The sequence below is a fragment of the Capra hircus genome, unplaced genomic scaffold, assembly GCF_001704415.2.
Source record: "Capra hircus breed San Clemente unplaced genomic scaffold, ASM170441v1, whole genome shotgun sequence".
NCBI classification, from domain to species: Eukaryota; Metazoa; Chordata; class Mammalia; order Artiodactyla; family Bovidae; genus Capra; species Capra hircus.
In genome coordinates, this window is record NW_017189840.1 from 7,323 (window position 1) to 28,811 (window position 21,489).

Consider the following 21,489-nt stretch of genomic DNA (forward strand, 5'->3'; position numbering starts at 1 on the left):
AAACCCTCATTCCTGGAGATGCCCAACTTGGGGGAACACTGTCACAATTGAAGACTGGGAAAACCGTGGTCTTATCAGGGCAACTTCCTCAGCCCCTCTCTTGGGCTCGGGTGTGTGGCATCCTTTTCTCTGTGGAAAGCCTTGGCTGCCTTGAGGATGGAGATCCAGTCCTTCAAGCCTTTTTGTTCTTCATGGCCCTGGCATCTGAACCCGTTTGTGGACTGACTTCTGTTGCAGAAGGCAGTCAAGGTCTCCCTCCCAACTCGGATGCTCGAAGGAGCAGGAGGGTGGCCCAGTAGGACTCTAGGCGAGGCTCCCCAGCCCTCGAGGTGTGGCCCTGCCATCCCCAGATGGCTCAGTGCGGTGGTGAAGGGGGCCGGGGTCAGCAGGGCCCCGGCGTGTCCTCACCGGGGCATGTCTCTGCCACAGGTGAACGGGAAGGAGCTCTCCAAGCTGTCTCAGGAGCAGACCCTGGAGGCCCTGCGTGCCTCCAAGGAGCCCCTGGTGATCCAGGTGCTGAGACGCAGTCCCCGCCTCCGGGGGGATGGCTCCTGCCACGACTTGCAGCTGGTGGACAGTGGCACTCAGACGGACATCACCTTCGAGCATATTATGGCACTGGGCAAGCTGCGCCCACCCACCCCGCCCATGGTCATCCTGGAGCCGTTCGTCCCATCTGAGCTGTGAGTCGCCCTCAGGAGGGCCCCGGGCCCTGCCTCCAGAGAGGGCACGCCACCCCGGGTGGCCATCCCAGGCTACCCAGAGCTGCTATGTTGTTGTAGCTCTGGGCATGGCGGGGAAACCCCGACTGGGTGCCCTCTATGGCAGAAAGCAGGCTCCTTGGCCTGCAGAACTGACTGTTACACCCCAGGGCTCAGGAATCTCTGGGCTTCTAGCCTCTGGCTGGAGGCCAGCTGGTTTTGGGCCCGGGGGTCTGACACGCAGGCTCCCCATTGTATCTACCCCCAGGGCCATGGGAGGATCATCCTGGGATCTTGTTGCCAGAAGGTTGGGGTCCTCAGCTATTCCTCCTCCATTCTCTCTTCTCTGCCAGCATCACCCCTCGAATCTTCTTGCATCTTTGTCTGTTCCATTCCTCTTCCTGCTTTCAGCTTCCTCCATCCCTTCGACTTTATTCTTTGGCCCGCTTGGAAGAAGGGCCTCTCCTCCGGGCCTGATGGCTCATGACCATGTGAGCGCTGACTCGTCTCACAGAGTCTTCCGGGCAGCAGGGAGGTGGTCCTGTGGTCCCCTCCTCTGCAGAGAGGCAGACCCAGGGATGGCAGTGGCCAGGCTTAGCCTCGGGGCCAGGAGGGCTGCCTCTGGATGGAGGCTGGGTCCTGCTCCGCTGCCCAGCCATCCTCCAGGGCCTGGATAACTCTTGGGGGCACTGTGTGAGTGGGTCCAGTGCCAGCTGAGAGGGGCGCCTGCTGACTGGCATGGTGAGAGGCATCGAGCTGGGGGTCAGGACAGGATGGTCCAGGGCAGGGTGAGGAGAGCTTAGGCACACCTGGGTCCTCGGTGCAGACGACCTTGCAATCCTGTTCAAGACATATTCCTGGTCTCTGCCTGGGTGCGTGTAGCACAGGAGGAGGGGTATGGAAGAGGTAGCTGGGCTGCCACCTGATGCCCCGCTTCTCCTGGGCAGCCCCCCCATCAGTCATGAGTATTATGACCCAGCGGAGTTCATGGAGGGCGGCCCGCAGGAGGCAGACCGGATGGATGAGCTGGAGTACGAGGTGAGACGGGCGGCCAGCCCTGGGATAGCTGTTGGCCGCCCAGCTTGGGCCTGGCTCGCACTGCCCCCAGGTGGCCAGACCTCACAGTCCTGTCCTGTGCGTGGCTTTTTACTCGGGCCCAAGGGCCAAGTTGGGCTGAGTCGGGGAGGGCACGTGTGAGATCCCTTGCTTGGTCTGTGTTGCTGAGTCTGTGTCTCGTGCCTGTGTCTATCCCATGAGTCCCATGTGTCCTCTGTGTGTGTGTGTCCCGGGTGTTTCCTGGGGTAGGGGAGACCACGGGACCTGCGTGGCATTTGGGATGGTAAGAGAGAGCCTTGGGAGCCCGACTGTGACACAGTCCTGGGGTCAGGGCTGAGCTGAGGCTGCCCCCTCCCACCCCCCGACCCCCCCGTGGCTTCTCATTGTCTGTTTCTTCATCCCCCACTGCAGGAGGTAGAGCTGTATAAAAGTAGCCACCGGGACAAGCTGGGCCTGATGGTCTGCTACCGCACAGATGAGGAGGAGGACCTAGGCATCTACGTGGGAGAGGTATGAAGCTGGGAGGGGCAGGAGTCTTCTTGAGGGCTCCACACAGCCTCCCTGTGCAGCAGCCTCGCTGTGCAGCAGCACCCAGGAGGGCCCAGGGCCCCCTGGGGCTCTAAGGCTGCCCAGGAGGAGCCCCCTTAGTACCACAGGGAGGCTGCCGGTCAGTGAGGCCAGGGCAGCCCATGGCTTCCGTGTGTGTGTGCAGTCAGCTGGTCCTCCCCACAGGCCCCGGGCTTGTAGTGAAAGAGCCCTTCCCAGCAATCACAGGGATCCTTCTCACATGTCAGAAAGTCAGCCCCCTGTTCGCTTGTGGGGTTGCCCTGAGGCAAGACTGCCCCTTCCTACCAAATGGGCACCTTAGTGGAGGGGGCCAAGGCCCCATTGATGCTCGTGCCTTGCAGGTGAATCCCAACAGCATTGCAGCCAAAGATGGCCGGATCCGTGAGGGAGACCGTATCATCCAGGTGAGGTTGGGGGACAGGCTCTCCCACTCAGAGCCTAGCCTGAGGCCGGGCAACCCCCCACCCCCGTGCCTGAAACCAGGCTAGGACTCACCTCCCTGCTGTACAACCACGCCCCTGGCTCCTGTGTGCCCATGGGACCTGTTGGCATGGCAGGCCCCTTGTTAGCCTGTCCCTCTGTGCACCCGACGTGAGCAGGTCTCCCACTCCACGTGTGTCTCTGAGCACACGTGCTCTTGGGTGGGCCAGGCGGTCTCTGTCCATGGCATCTTCCACTTGCCTCTATCTTGCCAGACTCCAAGAGCCCATCCTGGCCCAGGGCACTTGTTTTGCAGCTCTGGGGGAGGGGGACCCCTGTAGCTCAACTGGGGCCTGCCCCTGAGCCAGCCCCGGGATCTCCGCTGATGGTCCCTGGCCTGCTGCAGATAAACGGCGTGGATGTCCAGAATCGGGAGGAAGCGGTGGCCATCCTAAGTCAGGAGGAGAACACCAACATCTCTCTGCTGGTGGCCCGGCCCGAGAGCCAGGTGAGTGTGTGCTCACTCAGGTGTCCTGGGCCCCTGACCCTGGGTTAGGGTTCAGGCTTTCTAGCACTGATGAGGGGCGGGGGTGTGTGATTCCAGGGCCCATTGCCCTCTCTGGCCTCTGATGAAAGGGGGGGGGGCTCTGGGGTGGTCCTTGAGGCCATGGGGACAGCACAGGCCTGTCTCTGCAGCTGGCAAAGCGCTGGAAGGACAGTGACCGGGACGACTTCCTGGATGACTTTGGCTCTGAGAATGAGGATGACCTGCGGGCGAGGAAGCTGAAATCCCCTCCGGCCCAGCAGGTGAGGAAGGGGGGCTGGGTGGGGAAGCGGGTGCCAGAGGGCAGAAGGAGGAGGGGCTTGGGGGGGGGCTGTAGGAGATGGAGCAGACCCTAAAGAAGCCCTTGTAATCCCCACCCCCTGGTGACATCCCCCCCAACCCCACCCTCCCACCCAATGGGGCCCTCACTGAGCGGGACTCCTCTTGCCGCCCCAGCTTGGACACGAAGAGGAAAAAGGGGCCCCCGAGGCGGGCCCAGGCCTGCACAACAGCCAGGAGCTGGACAGTGGGGTGGGCCGGACAGACGAGAGCACCCGCAATGAGGAGAGCTCCGAGCACGACCTGCTGGGGGACGAGCCCCTGAGCACTGCCAACACACCTGGGCCCTTGCGCAAATTTGGCCTGCAAGGGGATGCCCTACAGAGCCGTGACTTCCACTTTAGCATGGACTCCCTGCTGGCCGAGGGCGCAGGGCTGGGCGGCGGTGACGTGCCAGGCCTCACGGACGAGGAGTACGAGCGCTACCGTGAGCTGTTGGAGATCAAATGTCACCTGGAGAATGGCAACCCACTGGGCCTGCCTTTCCCCCGGGCTGCGGCCAGCCACGGTGCCCTGGATGTCAACCGCAACGAGAGTGCCGGCCATGAGCTGGCAGTGCTGGAGGAGGAGCTGCGGCACCTGGAGTTCAAGTGCCGCAACATCTTGCGGGCGCAGAAGATGCAGCAGCTGCGGGAGCGCTGCATGAAGGCCTGGCTGCTGGAGGAGGAGAGCCTGTACGACCTGGCAGCTGGTGAGCCCAAGAAGCACGAGCTGTCTGACATCTCCGAGCTGCCGGAGAAGTCAGACAAGGACAGCACCAGTGCCTACAACACGGGCGAAAGCTGCCGCAGCACCCCACTACTGGCCGAGCCCCTGCCTGAGAGCCCCCTGCGGCGGGCAGCTGCAGTGGCAGGCAACTCCAACCTCAACCGGACCCCCTCGGGAGCCCTTGGCGTCGCCCAGCCCAAGGCTGCTGCCCCCCCTCCCCCGGGGAGCCCCGCCAAGTTCCGATCCCTCTCCCGGGATCCCGACGTGGGCCGGAGACAGCACTCGGCTGAAGAGCGGGTCCGCCATGGCCCCAAGACAGGGGTGGCCCTGGAGCGTGTGGGCCCTGAAGGCAGCCCCTACCTGTCGCGGCGCCACCGCAGCCCGGGCCAGGAGGGCGAGCACTACCACAGCTGCCTGCAGCTGGCCGCCCCACGCGGCCTTGAAGATCTGGGCCCCGGCCCCTTGAGTGTGGCCGCCGGCCCCCGGGTGGGTGGGGGGGCCGCGGCTGTGGCCCCCGAAGCACCCCGAATGGAGTGGAAGGTCAAGGTGCGCAGTGATGGGACCCGCTACGTGGCCAAGCGACCGGTGCGCGACCGCCTCCTGAAAGCCCGGGCCCTGAAGATCCGCGAGGAGCGCAGTGGCATGACGACCGATGATGATGCGGTGAGCGAGATGAAGATGGGCCGCTACTGGAGCAAGGAAGAGCGGAAGCAGCACCTGATCCGGGCCCGGGAGCAGCGGAAGCGGCGCGAGTTCATGATGCAGAGCCGGCTGGAGTGCCTGCGGGAGCAGCAGAACGGAGACAGCAAGGCCGAGCTCAACATCATCGCCCTGAGCCACCGCAAGACCATGAAGAAACGAAACAAGAAGATCCTGGACAACTGGATCACCATCCAGGAGATGCTGGCCCATGGCACGCGTTCGGCTGACGGCAAGCGGGTCTACAACCCTCTGCTCTCGGTCACCACCGTGTGAGCACCCTCTGTGCTCCCGGGCGCGGTCTAGTGACCTGGCCAGATCCCTGTCTCCCGCCCTCGCTTAGCATCTAGCCTGTGTCTGTGTGAGCGTGGGACTTTGCTACCCAGACAGAAGCCCCCGCAGAGAAGGGATGCCTCTCCTCATCAGCAACTTCCTTCTCCCCAAGGAGAGTGACCACATCCACAGTTGGCCTGGGGACAGACCTGTATCTGCCTCCCTTCAGCCGTAAGGGGTGTGTGTGTGTGTGTGTGTGTGAGACATGAACCCAGGCACATGTACACACACACACATGTACTTCCCTATAGAGTGGCTACTTGGGGACAGGGAAGTCTGCTGAAAAGGAGAGGCAAAGAAGACTGTCCTAAGCACAAGAGAATGTCCATTATTTGTAGACAGAGGCAACCCTGATTTTTTTGTGGCTCTTTCCCTTTTCTGTGCTTGCTAATTGTTTTGGTTTGTTTCTTTTGTTTTGTGGACCTGCTCTGGAGCCTGGCAGCTCCTTCAGGCAGCCTGACCAAGGTGGAATCCCCAAGTGATGGCTGGGAAGGAGGGGGTGGGGGAAGAAGGGACGGGAGGGGGGCGGTTTTGGGGTGGGAGGGAAGGTGGGGAGATGAAGGCAAGAAGGGGAAGCAGCTTTGCAGGGGGCCTCCTGTCCGAGGTGTGGGGACAGGGAATGTAGGTGTGGCTTGCCAGGCTCACCCTGGAGGTCACCTCCTTCCCTGGTGGCCATGGGGACGGAAGGGGCAGTCTCCATCCAAGACATCAGCGAGCCCAGGCTGTGTCAGACGCCCCTGGAGCTTGCCTTCTCTCCTGAGTGGCAGGAGGGGTCCAAAAAGAAGCCAAGTCCCCTGAGTTGCAGCAGAAGACCCTGGTGACGAGACCCATATGGAGCTAGGGAGCACCCAGGCACTGAGCAACAGGCAGGTGCTGCCAGCTGGGCGGACTGGGGAGCAGATGCCCTTGCACCTCACTTTGCCAGTGTGGACGGGGCCCCCCTCAGGGACCTGTGTATCAGTAAGAGCTGGCCTCAGGACGCTTCTGCAGTTCAGAGGGCCTCAGATGGGAGGCCCCCTGCCGACGTCATAAGAATAAAGCAAGCTGCCTTTTGAGGGTGACTCCTGGTCTCCTGGTATTCATTCTCCAGCAATGGGGGCTGGTTTGGGGCTTGGTGGGTCACGGGGAAGCTGAGAAACAGGGAAGTGTCCTGCAGTCAGCCTCCAGAATGCAGGGAGGAGGGACAGAGCGCCAGGATCATTTCCAAGGTCTGGCTCGGTCACAGGGATGGTACCCAGGTCCAGGAGGCGAGGCAGAGACTGGGCTCAGGATGGCAATGGCCTGGCGCTGGCATGCACCTGAGGCCAACGCCCTAGCTCTGGTTGGGTCCTAGAGAAGTGGTTCACGGAGAGCCTTACAGGGCAGTGGGCTGCGGTATTCTGGAAGGCAATGGCTAGCACTCATATGTCTTCTGACCTGGGCTGGTGGGAATTCCCAGAGGGTCCATCCAGCACAGCAGTCCTGCTCAGTGCCAGGAACCCTGCTAAGTCTAGCAATTCCAAGGACCATGTGTGTGATGAGCCCTTAAGCTTGGTGTCCTGAACAGACACAGGACAGGACATTGCCAGCACCTTAAGTGCGTGGGGAATACATTTAAACACTTTCTTGGAAGAGCAATAGACTTCCTCTAATTTGCCAAGATTGGTGTGAGCAAGAAATCTGAGCCCATTGAAGCAGAGTGCCCTGCTGAATGAACAGCTGGGAGGGAAAACCCAGCATAGCTCATGGAACACCAGTGGCTTCTTCATGAAAAGGGCAAACAGCTGACACCCTAGGCCTCTGGAGCTGGGGGCTAGGCATGGCAACTCTTGGGACATGAGAGGTCCCCGCAAGAATGGGGTGCCCAGGGCCCAACCTGTCACAGAAAACTGGCTAGAGCAGGTGACTAAGGGCACTCACTTTGATGGCTCTAGAAGCATGTCATTCTTGCTCTGAGGTGGGGTGCCAGATGCCCAGGGCTCCCAGGATGGGGTCCAGGACAGGCCTGTAACCTTGGGTCCCCATGTGAGAGCTTAGCTCTCATTGGCTCTGGCAGACATGACATCACAATGCCCTGGACCAGCGACTTCACATTTGGGTCTCACTCTCTCAGGGCAAAGTGGTGATGAAGCCTGCATCTTAAAGAGTCCCAGGGTGGCCAACTGCTACTATGCCTTTTTAGGAGCAGTGCTCAGCTAGCAGGCACCTGTGTGGAATACAGAAAGCCCCTCAGCCAGGATGCCCTCGCCCCTTCCGGTCTTAGGGGCACTCAGCTGTGTCCTGGAACCTCCCCAGTCACACCCTGCCCACCTGAGGGTGGGGGCAAGGAGCAGCTGGAACCCCAGAGGAGACCCCCTACCCACTCAGGTAGGTTTTGAGTCTACCTTGGTGGCTCAGACGATAAAGCCTCTGCCTACAATGAGGGAGACCTGGGTTCAATCCCTGGGTCGGGAAGATCTCCTGGAGAAGGAAATGGCAACCCACTCCAGTATTCTTGCCTGGAAAACTCCATGGACAGAAGCCTGGTAGGCTATAGTCCATGGGGTCGCAAAGAGTTGGACACTGAGTGACTTCACTTTCACTTTCCCTTTTGGTGCAGCCTCCCTGGAGGCTTGTTATTCATTCTCTCTGGTAACAGGTGATGGGAGCCAGGTGCTTTGCTGGCTGATTCCAAAAACAATCTCTCACTGATCCCCGTGTGCAGCGGGGAAGGACTCTAGGCACTCCCCCCTCACCCACCAGCAGCAGGAGGGAAACCGGGCTAAAGGGAGGGCTGTGGGTTGACTCGGAGCATGGAGCCTGCACAGGAATGCCTGCCAGGTGCTGGGGGTGGGGGTGAGGGTGGCTGCTAGGAAGCAAGGTGCAAGGCCAGGCTGGAAAGGGCTGACAATGGACTCCTCGGAAGCTCAGGGGTCTGTCTCTGCCTTTCTCTGGGCCCCACATGATGCCATGAGACAGGAGCATCCTGAGGGTAACTGGCTGGAGTAGAGAGCCTGCAAGGACTATCCCCCAGAGAGCTACTGGAACTTGATTCAACAGCATCAGCTCCATAGGGGTACCTGCAACACCCCCAAGGAAAAACACATGAAGTACTGGGGTATGGCTCATGCCCCGAGTTCCAAAGCCCAGGAACCCTTCCAAAGGCCAGAAGGGCTGAGCCTGCAAATGCTACTAACTCCTGAGTTCAGGCAAGCTTCCCACACCACTGTCCCTGGGACCCTGCCCTCACAGTAGCAGGTGGTCAGAAGGCCCTTTGCTAGGTGGGGCCCAGGCAGGCTGGGTGAGGGCAGGCGGACAAGGCCACACTTGCAGAAGACGGGTGGGAGGGAAACCACAAAGGCAACTCTGAGAGATGCTGGGCACTGAGCATTCAGTCCCAAAAGCCATCTGGGGGCTAAGAACGGAGTAATAGTGATGGCCAAGGAATGAAGCAGAACACACGAGGAGGAGAGGACCTCCAGACCTGTGCCGTCTGCCCGGGTGGACGGATGCTGGGCACCCAGCTCTGCCCACGTGCGTGACCCAGCTCCAGTGCTTGGGATAGCCAATAGCTCTTTATTCAAAGAAGCAAGGGTGGGGGGCAGGCACCACCCTCAGGCCTGGATGTGGCTCTTGGCACTGAAGGCCAGGTAGTAGATCACTAGTCCGATGGCTGCAGCCAGGACTTCGGTGGAGACCCAGGGCCCGTTCCAGGTACCCTGCAGGAAAGGAGACCATGGTCATTCCCACAGGGACAGACAGGAGAGGGCCAGCCACTCCAGGGGGCACAAAGACACGCCAGCCACCTTGGCACAGCCCCCAGTGCCCCCTCAAAGGCGAGGCTGGCTGTGTGCGCCACCCCTTCCCCTGGGCTTAGCCAGTCCCCTCCTTCAGCTTACCCGATGGTCCACGCTGACCGTGAATAGAGGTGGGATGACAGAAACGTCCTCGTTGTTTCTCTGAGCCTGCGAGGGAGGTGCTGGGGTCAGGGGGCTCTGCTGGGTGGGCAGGTTGGGGCAGAACCCTGCCCAGAGTTGTGGGAGAAAAGAGGTGGGCAAAGGAAAGAAGGCATGGGGCTAGTTGGGGTGGGCGGTCAGGCAGGAAGGTGACTACCCACCCATCCTGCTTTGAGTTAGGGAGGGGGATGGGGACCGCAGGAGAGAGACAACTGTGGCTGTGGGCTGCACCCTCTCTCCAACAGGCCTGGGGGGCTTTGGGGACACTCACCTTCCTCAGGAGGCTATAGGATTCCTCATCAAAGAACCGGACCTCATAGGTGCCTGCGTGGGCGCTCTTGTGATCTAGGCTCCAGGACACCTGGGTGGGGTGCATTTGGCAAGGGGTGGATACAATGGATGTGCTGCTGCTACCAGCGCAGAGTCCAAGAACCTCAGCTCGGCTGGCCAAGCCGCCCAGGGCTTCAGGCTATGCCTGCAAGCAGGTGACCTCCCCCGAAAGTGACGACCACAGCCTCCCTTACCTGGTAACGTCCCACGTCCTGGCCCCGGGTGACAGGAAATTGTTTTCCACTGACGTCAGCATAGAGAGCCATGTTCTGGGGGAGGGAATAAAAAGAGTCACCTTCTCCCCTCTTGGGCCGTCTGTGAGGTTCTGCTATGCCCATGCCTGGGGTAAGCAGGGTGCCAGGCAGAGTCAGGGACTGCGCTGGGTCTGGTAGGGGTACCAAGTGAGAACCATGGGGACCAGTCTCTCCATGTTGGTCTTGCTCCTTGGGGAACCACACCTCCCTGCTGGCCTGGCCTCCCTAATCCCCAGCAAGCCTGTTAGCTGAACAGGGGTAGGATGACTGAAGTGTTCTTTTTTCTCAAGTCTGGAAGCAAGTACTGGGATCAGGGGCGCCCAAGGAGCTGCCTAAGGAAGGTGGTACCTAAGAAGGCCCAACATCCATCTTTCTTTGGGCCTTCAGGTTGCAGGGACCCAGGCCAGGACTGCTCAGTTTTTAAGTCACCAAACACCCATGTAGACGCACGTTTCAGCCAAGAGCAACCAGAAAGGGGATACAGGAGCCCTGGGGCTGAGCCTGGCTTTCTCCCTTCCCACGAGCACGCTTTCCAGACACAGCAAAGTGTCTACCTACACTGCTCTGTGGGGGAGAAGTAGACCTGGCCGGTGAGCTGGATGTTCTTTAATCACCTATGCCCTGTTCTCGCCTTCAGCCGGGCGGCGAAACCCTGATGCTCACTGTCCTCGTGGAGCCCTGGGTTTGAACTCATCTGGTGCTACCGAGGGCCCAAAGGCTCAGGCTCCCTGCCCACCTCTGAGCCTTTGCCCTCTTGGCTGAAGCCCTGCTGCCTCACCTGGACCCTGTTCTTGCAAGTCAAGGAGATCTCCACGATGAAGACAGTCTCGGTAGAAATGACAGCATCCGAGGTGGTATAGTAGGAAGGGGTGATCTGGGGCTCCACACAGGCCTCTGCTGCAGGGAGGAGGCAGAGAGGGAGGGATAAGGCCTGGCTTTTGCTCTCTGAGTTGCAGGGCAGAAGGGACCATCCTACCCCACTTCCCAGAGCTCATCCACTAAAGACACAACGGGCCCTTTGGACCCTGCCAGGTGGAGTCTGGGAGATGGATCCAAATGATGAATCAGAAGTGCAGGGGCCAAGAGGGGTGGGGTGGCCTTTAAGGAAGGCAGAGAAAGGGGGATGGGAAGACTGTGTGTGTGTGGAACCTCGATGTCAGGACAAAAGAACAGGTGAGCATGTTGAAGGGTGGGGAGTACACTGTGTGAATTCACTGCACAACTCGACTCTGTGCCTGGACCTATAGACAGAAAAGCCATGCAATGGTTTAGAGATACAGCCTGCCCTGGAACACCCCAAAAGCTCAGGGCCAGGCTGACCTCAATTCAGAGCCGCAAGGCCCTAGCTAGTTGACTGAAGGTGTGCTCTGCAGACATAAAAGCACAAAAACTTATGCAGGCTTCCCACATGAAGGGTCTCTGCCCCAGCTGACAGAAAGCCAAAACTGGCCCCAGCGGTTCCAGAGGAAAGGAAATAGGTGATCTGGGTCCAGAAGTACAACTTCTCCTCCTGCTGCGCTGAAAGGACACACCCTCACCATCACTACACTGCTAGAGGCCACAGGGAAGGAAAGGTGCCACCTAAACCACCAGGCGCCAACTGCTCTAACGCAGTGTCAGGGAAGGGCCATGACTTGGGCTGAGGCTTAGGACTGAACCAGTGGGAGGAAGATGCCTGGGAACGTCGGTGCGAAGTGGCTCTCAGGAGCCACGTTCCCCAGATGCTTCCACACTTTGCCAAGTTTGACCTTCCTCCAAACAAAGGAAAGCACAGTTTCACAGTCAGGTTTGTCCTTTCCAGGCATCACTGCCTACAGGATGGGTAGTTCCTGAGGAGCCAGTGACCAGGGTGCAGGTGGGGTGGCCACTGAGGCTGGTGAAACACTCCCAGCTTCAGGGGCGCTGGCTTGAAGTAGGGCAGATAAAGTGAAAGTGCTCAAAGTGGTCCTAACCCAGTCCAGATCCCCAGGCCCATTGTGGGCTCCTGGAAGGACCTCCTGCTAAACACACTTCTGGACCCCAGTGTCAGTCAGAACTCAGCCCAGCCACTGTTAACAACCTCTCAAGAATGTGAAGCCATCTGACTCTGCTGAAAAACTCTATACGGATCCAACAAGGCCTTAGGGGACACAAACCAAGCGTCTGATCTAGACACTCATCTTTCCCTCTTCAGGTCCCTTCTAACTCGTCCGCACTCTGGGCCCCTCTGCCTGGACCGTCTCTGCTTCACTCGGAGCCCCATTCCTAGGGAGGCCTGACCCCACATCGGGTCAGGTGGTTCCTCTCCACCGGCTCAGTTTCTCGCTCCGATCGCCCTAAAATGCAGAACTTTGCTCCTGTCCAACCCCACCCCCCTACCCCCAGATCCGGGGCTCTAGGAGTGGCGGCAGGGACGAGTGTCACTTTCCCTGCTGGAGCTGGGGCCAGGCGCACAGAAAGGCTCTGGGAGTCTTCCTCACTGGAGCAGACGGGGCACAGATCAGGCTGTTTCTTCCAGCAGCTCAGCTGCTGGGTGAACGTGTGTGGTGCACGAGAGCGTGGTGGCCTCGGCCGCCGCGACCAGAGACCACCTGCCTCTCGAAGGGAGAAGGCCCAGACCCCCGCTCTGCCCGCATCCGTCCTCCCCCGACGCACCACCAGTCGTGGGTGAGAGACTCGCCAGAAAAGAACTCCGGCCAGGCCGCTACCTGAGCAGCAGGAGAGACCGGACAGCAGCAGTAGCGCCAGGGCGCCGAGAGATGCCAGCGCCGCCATCGCCTGTTCTCTGCCAAGGAAAAAAGAGAACAGTTAGCTTGAACACGAGGAGTAGACGAGGAAGCGCGACGCGTCAGCAGCCGCCGCAGCCAATCGGGCGCCGGCGGGCTGGGCGGGCCTGTGACGTCGCCGGCGGTACTGACGTGTCTCCTCCCCGGACCAGGCGCCCAGCCGGCCGCCCCCCAAAGATGGCGGCGGCGGCGCCTCTGGCGCCGGAAAAAGGCGTGGGAAACCGGCGCGGCCGTGTGCGTGCGTACTGCCGGGACCACGCCCCCTCCTGAGACGTCGCGCTCCGCCGAGCTCTCGCGAGAGCGACAGCTGCGTGTCGGAACCTGCGGCTGTCTTCACGTTCTGTCATGGCGCTGAAGGTGGCGACGGCCGCGGGCGGCGCTGTGAAGGCAGCGCTCAGGCCGGCCCTCCTCTGGCGTCCTTGGGAGGTGAGAGGGAGGAGCGGCCCAAGAGGACAGCCGCCGCGCTCACTAAGAGGTGTTAGCACCTCGGCGAGATTAGGCGGGCCGCCGCCACGCTCGGACCGTTCTGGAGCCCGATTGGCTGCGGGCCTCGCAGGGAGGGGAGAGTGTCGCGGCCTGGGGTTGATTGGCCACCTCCGCTGTCAGTGAAGGGGTTAGCTGAAGTTGACCCTGGTCTGGCGCTCCAGGAGTCTGCATGTGGTGGCGGGGGAGCTCCCGGCGAGCGGGTGGCAGTGTCAGTTCCCAGTGTCCTTGTGGGAACCCTCGTGAGGCGGTTGCGTGTCCGGCCCGCCTTGCTCTTGTACTCTTGGGAATCCGTTCCCGGCCGCCCGTCCTCCTCGGGTTTCCCTCTTATGAACCGCTTTGCCACCTCTCCCAGTGGAGGTGGCCTGTCGGACTTTTCGGTGCCCCAGGGGCTTTCCCCACCCTGCAGGCGCTGGGAATGGGAAGGAGCTAGGATTCCTGAAGCTGGCGGCGGGTCGGGAGGCCGCGAGGGCTTTGCTTCCGTCGTTCTCCGTTTAGGATCTTGCTTATCGGGTCTGATTCCTCTCGTGACACACTTCCATGAGGATAGTGTAGTCCCTAGGTGGGTGGGAAGTCCGAAGCGTCATCAAGTCTGGACTGTCCCGAAGGGATGAGAGGTCTGACTTCTCTCTCTGGGCTCCAGTTTCCCCTCGCTGTCAAAGGATCCACCCACCTCTGACCTTCCAGAACTCAGTGACTTTGCTGACACTCCTTGCGGTCACATCTCCTGGCATGCTTCCCCGCTCTGAGCCCTTGGGAAGGCTGGCCTGTCGCAACTTCTGCCTTATTAAATTCTGTGTAAAATGCTGACTTCTCCCACTTGCTGGCAAGAGGCTTTCCAAAGGTCCCTGGCCTCTAGGCTCTTGCAGGATCCTGGTGGAGACATTTGTCTCCTTGCTGACTTCCCCTGTGTGTGTGCTTGTGTCCATATTGGGGCGGGAATGAGGAGACTGAAAGGCTGCTAGCTGGGCAGTGCCTTGCCCCGAGATTGGTTGTCTTGGATATGGGAACCTTTAGAGATGAAGCCCGGATCTTTGGTCCCAGTTAGTGGGACCTTGTGGGAAAACATGCAGACACCATTGATACTTGATCCAACAGAAACATGCTGAAGAGAGAAACTTCACTAAGGTGCAGCACGGGAGCCCTTTTTTTGAACCACATACCATTCTGGACTGCTTTCTGTGGTACTATCAAAGGAAAAGGGTAACAGTCCACCTTCCTGCTTGATGAACAAGCTGGAGACCAATGCATGTATCACATCTTGCCTTGTCTTGGGGTCCTTAGAGTGGGTAGGTTCACAGAATCTTTGTAACTCTCTGAAGGAAGGGGCCTGACTCTGTCCAGAGCAAGGTCAGGGAAGTTGCTATTCCGAGAGCTCTCCAGGTCTTTGGCCAAAGCTGGATGGAATATGTAGCATTGGGACCAGATGAAGGAGAGGTTCAGCCCTGGTGGTAGTCAGGGGACCCATGGTCTGGTGGGGCGTCCTTGCACTGAAATAGACCCAGGCCCGGTGTGAGTGGTGGGTCACCATCGTGGCCAGGTTACCTGCCCCGTGCCTGTGGGCCTCAGAGAGCTGGAACCCAGGAGGAATTAGTTGGCAGCCATAGGGGCCAGCCCAGCATCTCCTCATTGGTCACCAGCCTTGCACACTGGCCTGAGGGGCTGCTGAGGTGAAGGGGAGCCCTCATCCCTCAGCTCGGGACTGAACAGCTTGCGTACCTCTTTTTGCTTAATGCTTCCAGTGGTCAGATAAAGTAGGCACTTCTGTTCCATGGATTTCAGGTAAAGGGGAAGAAGCTTAGCAAGGTTAAGCTGTTTGCCACCAGGAGTAGTGGACGGAGGCTTTGGACTGAGGTCTCCCTAGCCTCAGAACCTGCCATATCTTTCTTCATCTTCTGATGTGTTCCGTTCAGTCCAGAAATGTGTTTTGTGTCCCAGCTCTGGACCAGGCATTCTCCTGGGTCCTGGGGTGATAGCAGGAGATCAGACAGCGTCCACTCTCTGCGGCTTAAGGGTTGGAGAAGGAGTGAGGCAGCTGTAACCTGGGGAGATGGGGATTGGGAGGAAGGGAATGAGTAGGGCTTTGCAGCCCAAGGGGACCAGCAGCTCAGCAGCCTTAGGGCATCAGGGAAGGCTTCCTGGAGGAAGGGCAGTCTAAGCCACCATGCACAAGTTTGTGTTGAGAGCCTATAGACAGATGAATCTAGATACTGACAGTTGCTAGAAGGCAAACAGAAAAACCCCAAGCATGCATCTGGCTCCTGATCCAGGGGCTCTGCGGATCAGTAGAAACCCAAGGAGCATCTTGTCCTGTTCGTCACCCCCTTCCTAACTCCTGTACCTACACAGCTTTGTGCAAGTGGGTACCTTGTGAATACCAGCCGAAGAGACCCAGATGGGGTGGTCAGCCTTTGCCTGAGGTTTCCAGACTCCTAGCAGGTAGGCAGGGCTCTTTGGAAAATGGCCACAGTGACTCTATCATTGGCTGGCATCCTCTGCTGCTCCCCCAGCAGGCAAGTGGCAGGGCATCCCTGAGTGAGAAGGAGGGACTGTGGCTCAGTCCCCACCTCTTTGCATTGAGGGGCACGCAGGTGGGGCCCCCCAGAGAGGAAAGTGTAAGCCTGTAGCCCCCTGTGGCAGGAGCTGGGACCTGGGCTTCTTCCTCCAGGGAAGTGTGGGGACTCCAGATGGGTCCCTCTGAGCACCTGTCCCATTTGACTCAAGTGGCTGTTGCTCTGAAGCTCTCAGGCGTGACACTGATATGACCACTTGTGGCCGTTGTGAGTGGGGGATTGGGGACATCTGTCATCCACGCAGGCCATGAAGCATCTTTGCCAACCTTTATGAAGGCCTTGATTAAGGATGAGCATCTGCTCTTCTGACCCTAGAGGGCTATTCCCCATGTGGCCACTAGGGCTAATCTCTGGCTGGGCAGAGGGCTGGGTGCTATCTTTTCCCCTCTGGTTTCCATGATCTGGATCGTTGCCATGTTCTGACTGTATGCTGCTTTTGTAAAAAGGAGACATGATGGGAAAAAAATGATGTGGATGATGGTCGTGGTAGCCTTGTGGTTTGCTATTATGGTTTCCCTTTTGTACTGTGTTGAGTGTGCCAATTTCTGCTCACTCAACAGACCTCACAGAGCAGGAAAAATTGGCTGAGAAAACTCAGAAACAGCAAAAGGTGGGGAGGGAAGTGTCAACATTTCTGTAAATGTCTTTGGACAGCGGAAGCTCCAGAGCCACAGGGCCTTTCTGGGCATGGTGGGGGTGCCCACCTCCCCTGCCAGGAGCTTGGCTGACCCTAGCCAGCTTGACAACAACCACTGGCATCTGGGTTCTCTCTGCCAGGTTCTAGGTGCCCACGAGGCCCCCCGGAGGAGCTTCTCAGTAAGTAACCTGCCCTAGTGCATACGGGCACGTGTCCATCTGTATGTGTGTGCAGAGGAGTGTGTGTGCAGGTGTATGCGGATGGGTTTGTGGGCACCTGGGATATAAAGGGGTGTGTGTGTGGGCACGTGTGTGTGCCACACCTCTTGGCTCTGTTCCCTCCATGTCTCCCCTGAGGTGCAATCTCCACCTCTCCTCCTTCCCTCCTCTCCTCTCCTCCCCTGAACCCTGGGGGCAAAGCCCGGTTCCCCAGGCCCTGCCTTGTTCTAACCTCGGCTGATCTGTGTCTTCTTCCTTCCTGTCCCCACCTCTAGCAACAAACAATTGTGAGTATCCTTCCGATCTACCTGTTTGTCAGGTTGGGGGCTTTTGGTGGCTTTGAGGTTGACCCAGTTCCAGGTGGAGGTGGGACCTGCTTCTGTGGTTGCCCTCTTGACTTGGGGGGACTGAAACCCCTCACAAGCAGTGCTGCACTGTGGGTGGGGCAGGGTATATGGTTGGGGTACCCTGAATTGGCACCTCCCAATTGGCTGGCCCACTGAGTCAGGGCTCGAGGGAGGAAAGGAACTGAAGGGCTGCCCTCCTCCCCCTCCCTTCCAGCCCCCGTCGGCGAAGTATGGTGGGCGGCACACAGTGACCATGATCCCGGGAGATGGCATCGGGCCAGAGCTCATGCTGCATGTCAAGTCGGTGTTCAGGTACAGAGCCCCCTGGGCCCAGTCAGGGGGACCCTGAGAACGAGGCACCATGAGGGTAGCGAGCCACTGGCGGGTGGCCCCTTGTCCTGGTACCTGCCCTCCTGCCAGGCTGAGCGGGTGAGGGGGAGGGTGGAACCCGAGCCACTCATGCCGTCTTGGCGTGTCAGGGCACCCCCATCAGCTGGCATAGCTAGGCTCAGTCTCCCCTTGGCCAGAGCCCAGACAGAGTGGGCAGCAGCAGAGGAGAGACCCCCCACGCCCTGTGCTCGGGGCCTGGGGTCACTGTCCTGATCCCATTCTGCCCCAGGCATGCATGTGTGCCTGTGGACTTTGAAGAAGTGCATGTGAGCTCCACCGCCGACGAGGAGGACATCCGCAATGCCATCATGGCCATCCGTCGGAACCGCGTAGCCCTGAAGGGTGAGACTCCCTTGTGAGCTGACCCTTGTCCCTGGGCGCCCACGGGTGCTGCACCTTGGTGGTCTCGGTGTTGCTAGCTGCTGCAGGAGCCTGTCCAGGCGTGGGCTCCCTCCCGCCTGGGGCCGCCCTCTCTGCTGGAGTCAGCTGTGGCTCTCAGAGTCTTCCTTCACACACTGGGTGTCACACCGATGCAGGTTTAAGCCCCTGCCAGTGGCCTTGGCTCTAGTCGGCACAGCTGTGGAAGTTACAGCTGGGAGCTTGACCCTCGCTGAGTGTTCCTCAGTTGGGTCCAGGTCCTTAAACTGTTTCCATCACTCATTCTGCACACTTGAGCCCATCACCTGCTCTGTAGGAGCAGTGAGCGAGCCGAGATGAAGGTAGAGACACAGGCCCTGGCTGTCGCCTGGAGGGGCTGACATGCCAACGATAGGGTGCCCGAGGCAGCCCTGGGGGAACCTGAGAAGGGCCCCCTCGACTTGACATTCTCTGACTGCCTTCTCTCAGGGGCAGCTGGCCCTCTGGGTGCCCTGGTTCCAGCCAAGGTGAAGCCGTGGTCTTTTATAGGCAACTATTGTCTGCTCCCGAGCTGGAGCTCTTGTGGCACCTTGACACAAGGCCTGGCACGAACCCTGGCCAAGCTGCCCTTGCAGCTGGACCCTGGCCTTGCCAAGCCTCACCCAGGGTCTCGCAAGACCTTCTGGCTAGCTGCCAGCTGTTTTCATCCCTTCCTTCATTCAGTATTTATCAAGCGTCTGTTATATGCCAGGAAGCCATCAGTGAACTCAACACCCAGACGCACACACCCATCCGCCCTCATGGCGCTTCGACTGCAAGTGCACTAGGGTGTTCCGTGAAGCCCTCCTCCCACCAGCTCAAATGCAGGAGTACGCTGGAGCCTGGGCCCCTCTCCAGCCTGCCGGTCTTGTTTCTGTCCTGCAGGCAACATTGAAACAAACCACAACCTGCCCCCATCCCACAAATCGCGAAACAACATCCTTCGGTGAGAGCCAAGGGTGCAGCTTGGGTGCTGGGTGGGGATGGCAGTGGCTGTGGCCAGCTGATCTGATTTGGTACACCTGCAGCACCAGCCTGGATCTCTATGCCAACGTCATCCACTGTAAGAGCCTTCCAGGTGTGGTGACCCGGCATCGGGACATTGATATCCTCATTGTCCGGGAGAACACAGAGGGCGAGTACAGCAGCCTGGAACACGAGGTGAGTGGGGCACGGGGGCCACCTGGCTAGGCTGGCAGTCAGGAAGGCCATGCCTGGAGGGAACCTCATGCGGGAGGGCAGGCTCCGACAGGATATGAGTCTCTGGTCCCTCCTCACCTTCCCAGAGTGTGGCAGGCGTGGTGGAGAGCCTGAAGATCATCACCAAGGCCAAGTCCCTGCGCATTGCTGAGTACGCTTTCCAACTGGCCCAGGAGAGTGGGCGCAAGAAAGTGACAGCCGTGCACAAGGCCAACATCATGTAGGTCCCCAACGCCACCCCTCTGTACTGGGGCCCAGGCCTGCTCTCAGTGCACACGTTGGAGGGAGGTGGAACGGGGTTCTGCCCACTCTGCGGACGGGACTGGTGGTTCTGTGGTGGTGAATCCTGTCCCTCTGGCGGGCGGTGGCCGTGGCCAAGCTGGTGTCTTGCATCACCCTAGGAAACTGGGCGATGGGCTCTTCCTCCAGTGCTGCAGGGAAGTGGCAGCCCGCTACCCCCAGATCACCTTTGAGAATATGATCGTGGACAACACCACCATGCAGGTAGTTGGGCTGCCATGCTGCATGGGCCCCTGCCCTGGGTGCATGGGCCTGCTGGTGCTCCAACTCCTGACTGCTGCTCCCCATCCCACAGCTGGTGTCCCGGCCCCAGCAGTTTGATGTCATGGTGATGCCCAATCTCTATGGTAACATCGTCAACAACGTCTGTGCCGGGCTAGTTGGGGGCCCTGGCCTTGTGGCTGGGGCCAACTATGGCCATGTGTATGCTGTGTTTGAGACGGTGAGTGCCACCAGTGATGCCAAGGCCATGGGCCTTTGTGAACTAGAGCTCAGTCAGTCTGTTCAGTCGCTCAGTCATGTACGACTCTTTGCCAGCCCATGGACTGCAAGCATGCTAGTCCTCCCTGTCCATCACCAATTCCCAGAGCTTGCTCAAACTCATGTCCATCGAGTTGGTGATGCCATCCAACCATCTCATCCTCTGTCATCCGCTTTTCCTCCCACCTTCAATCTTCCCCAGCATCAAGGTCTTTCCCAAGGAGTCAGTTCTTCCCATCATGTGGCCAAAGTATTGGAGCTTCACCTTCAACATCAGTCCTTCTACTAAATATTCAGGACTGATCTCCTTTAGAATGGACTGGTTGGATCTCCTTGCAGTCCAGGGGACTCTTAAGAGTCTTCTCCAACACCACAGTTCAAAAGCATCAATTCTTTGGCGCTCAGCTTGCTTTATGGTCCAACTCTCACACCCCTACATGAAAGTGAAAGTGGAGTTGCTCAGTCGTGTCCAACTCCTTGCGACCCCATGGAGTGTAGCCCGCCAGGCTCCTCTGTCCATGGGATCCTCCGGGCAAGAACACTGGAGTGGGTTGCCATTTCCTTCTCCAGGGGATCTTCCCAACCCAGGGATTGAACCCTGGTCTCCAGCATTGCAGGCAGACTCTCTACCATCTGAGCTACCAGGGAAGTCCACATACACGACTACTAGAAAAACCATAGTTTTAACTAGACGGACCTTTGTCGACAAAGGTTGGCAAAAAACTATAGCTCATACACTTTCTAGTTCAGTCATTGAAAGTAAGTGATTTAGTGGTTTCTAGAATATTCAAAATTGTGTAAACATCCCCACTAATTCAAGAACATTTTCATCACCATAGAAATCTTGTAGGCCCTCACCCTCTGTGATGGCCCACTCTGTAGAGTGTGCTTCTCTCTGAATCTGAATAAATCCATTTCTTACCAAAAAAAAAAAATCTGGTAATTGTGGCCAGCATTCTCTGTCCCCTCCCCCCAGCTCCTCGCACCAATCTCATCTGCTCAGTCTCTGGATTTGCCTGTTCTGGACAGTTCACACCAATGCAGGGTACCCTTGACATTCTTACATTCACCAGCCCCCTCCTTTTTCATGTCACCTCTTCCAGGCTACAAGGAACACAGGGAAGAGTATTGCCAATAAGAACATTGCCAATCCCACAGCTACGCTGCTGGCGAGTTGCATGATGCTCGACCACCTCAAGTAAGTGGCTTCTCAGTGCCTGGCCATCAGCCCTCAGACTGTGTCCGAGGCCCAGAGGACTGAACTCTGTTCTCCTTCCTCAGGCTCCACTCCTATGCCACTTCTATCCGCAAGGCCGTCCTGGCATCCATGGACAATGAAAACGTGAGGCCCCCCAACCCCCGCCCAGGTTGAGCTGATAAGACGCCTGAGGGGCCGGAAATGGTGACCTAGCGCCACCGTGGGGAGGGTGACACCAGGTTGGCTGGGCCTTCTCGGTCTTAGCTGGTACCGTGGCCCGCCTGGTGGCCCTTCCAGTTCCTGCAGGCCACAGCATGTAGTGGGCAGCCCTGGGCCGCCTGCAGGCCAGGGCTCAGGGATTGGCCAGATCCTGGCATGTGCCCAAGTTTGCCTGTCTCCTGCAGATGCACACCCCAGACATTGGGGGCCAGGGCACCACATCGGAAGCCATCCAGGACATCATCCGCCATATCCGCGTCATCAACGGCCGGGCCGTGGAGGCCTAGGTTGTCTCCGGGACTGTGGAGGCCCACTCTTCAGACCCGCTTGGCGCCACCAACCAGCACCCACGGTGGCTCAGTGGGTGGACCCAGAATAAACCCACTTCTGCCCCAGCCCTTGGTGGCGTGCTTCTGTC

At 59.0% G+C, this 21,489-nt stretch overlaps 3 protein-coding genes across 6 annotated transcripts; 2 read left to right on the forward strand and 1 right to left on the reverse strand.

The window, feature by feature from the left end:
* Positions 1-429: 429 nt before the first annotated feature.
* On the forward strand, positions 430-6,428 carry PDZD4 (PDZ domain containing 4; the record flags this gene model as incomplete). The annotated part of the gene is given in 7 exon segments (XM_018044791.1): positions 430-683; positions 1,649-1,739; positions 2,169-2,267; positions 2,666-2,728; positions 3,151-3,252; positions 3,441-3,551; positions 3,745-6,428. Coding segments are annotated over 7 exon segments (2,286 nt in total), but the record flags the coding sequence as incomplete, so codon positions are not given.
* A 2,453-nt stretch (positions 6,429-8,881) lies between these two features.
* On the reverse strand, positions 8,882-12,762 carry SSR4 (signal sequence receptor subunit 4). Of its 2 annotated transcripts, none has more exons than XM_018044773.1 (6): positions 12,553-12,762; positions 10,644-10,762; positions 9,806-9,880; positions 9,553-9,642; positions 9,225-9,290; positions 8,882-9,044 (listed from the first exon to the last, which is right to left on the reverse strand). In XM_018044773.1, exons 1-6 carry the CDS (start codon positions 12,617-12,619, stop codon positions 8,940-8,942), a joined length of 522 nt encoding a protein of 173 aa, XP_017900262.1. In that variant the 5' UTR covers positions 12,620-12,762; the 3' UTR covers positions 8,882-8,939. The 2 variants fall into 2 exon arrangements, with proteins under 2 accessions (XP_017900262.1, XP_017900263.1); XM_018044774.1 differs by having other exon boundaries at positions 10,644-10,759; positions 12,553-12,685.
* A 19-nt stretch (positions 12,763-12,781) lies between these two features.
* Positions 12,782-21,466, forward strand: IDH3G (isocitrate dehydrogenase 3 (NAD(+)) gamma). Of its 3 annotated transcripts, XM_018044769.1 has the most exons (13): positions 12,782-13,056; positions 16,464-16,502; positions 16,817-16,828; positions 17,103-17,200; positions 17,508-17,620; positions 18,560-18,620; positions 18,703-18,835; positions 18,961-19,094; positions 19,276-19,378; positions 19,470-19,616; positions 20,758-20,852; positions 20,936-20,996; positions 21,257-21,466. In XM_018044769.1, exons 1-13 carry the CDS (start codon positions 12,976-12,978, stop codon positions 21,356-21,358), a joined length of 1,179 nt encoding a protein of 392 aa, XP_017900258.1. In that variant the 5' UTR covers positions 12,782-12,975; the 3' UTR covers positions 21,359-21,466. The 3 variants fall into 3 exon arrangements, with proteins under 3 accessions (XP_017900258.1, XP_017900259.1, XP_017900261.1); XM_018044770.1 differs by lacking the exon at positions 16,817-16,828 and having other exon boundaries at positions 12,909-13,056; XM_018044772.1 differs by lacking the exons at positions 16,464-16,502; positions 16,817-16,828 and having other exon boundaries at positions 12,916-13,056.
* Positions 21,467-21,489: the final 23 nt, after the last annotated feature.

What these genes read in the sequence shown, in the direction of transcription:
- SSR4 (XM_018044773.1), bottom strand. Translation starts at nt 12,619, where the DNA reads ATGGCGGCGCTGGCATCTCTCGGCGCCCTGGCGCTACTGCTGCTGTCC. An exon ending in CGGTCTCTCCTGCTGCTCAG is followed by an intron (nt 10,763 to 12,552) that starts GTAGCGGCCTGG and finishes TCCTCCCTGCAG; the next exon opens with CAGAGGCCTGTGTGGAGCCC. An exon ending in CGGTCAGCGTGGACCATCGG is followed by an intron (nt 9,045 to 9,224) that starts GTAAGCTGAAGG and finishes CCTTTCCTGCAG; the next exon opens with GGTACCTGGAACGGGCCCTG.
- IDH3G (XM_018044769.1), top strand. Translation starts at nt 12,976, where the DNA reads ATGGCGCTGAAGGTGGCGACGGCCGCGGGCGGCGCTGTGAAGGCAGCG. An exon ending in TCGCGAAACAACATCCTTCG is followed by an intron (nt 18,621 to 18,702) that starts GTGAGAGCCAAG and finishes GTACACCTGCAG; the next exon opens with CACCAGCCTGGATCTCTATG. An exon ending in TGTATGCTGTGTTTGAGACG is followed by an intron (nt 19,617 to 20,757) that starts GTGAGTGCCACC and finishes CACCTCTTCCAG; the next exon opens with GCTACAAGGAACACAGGGAA.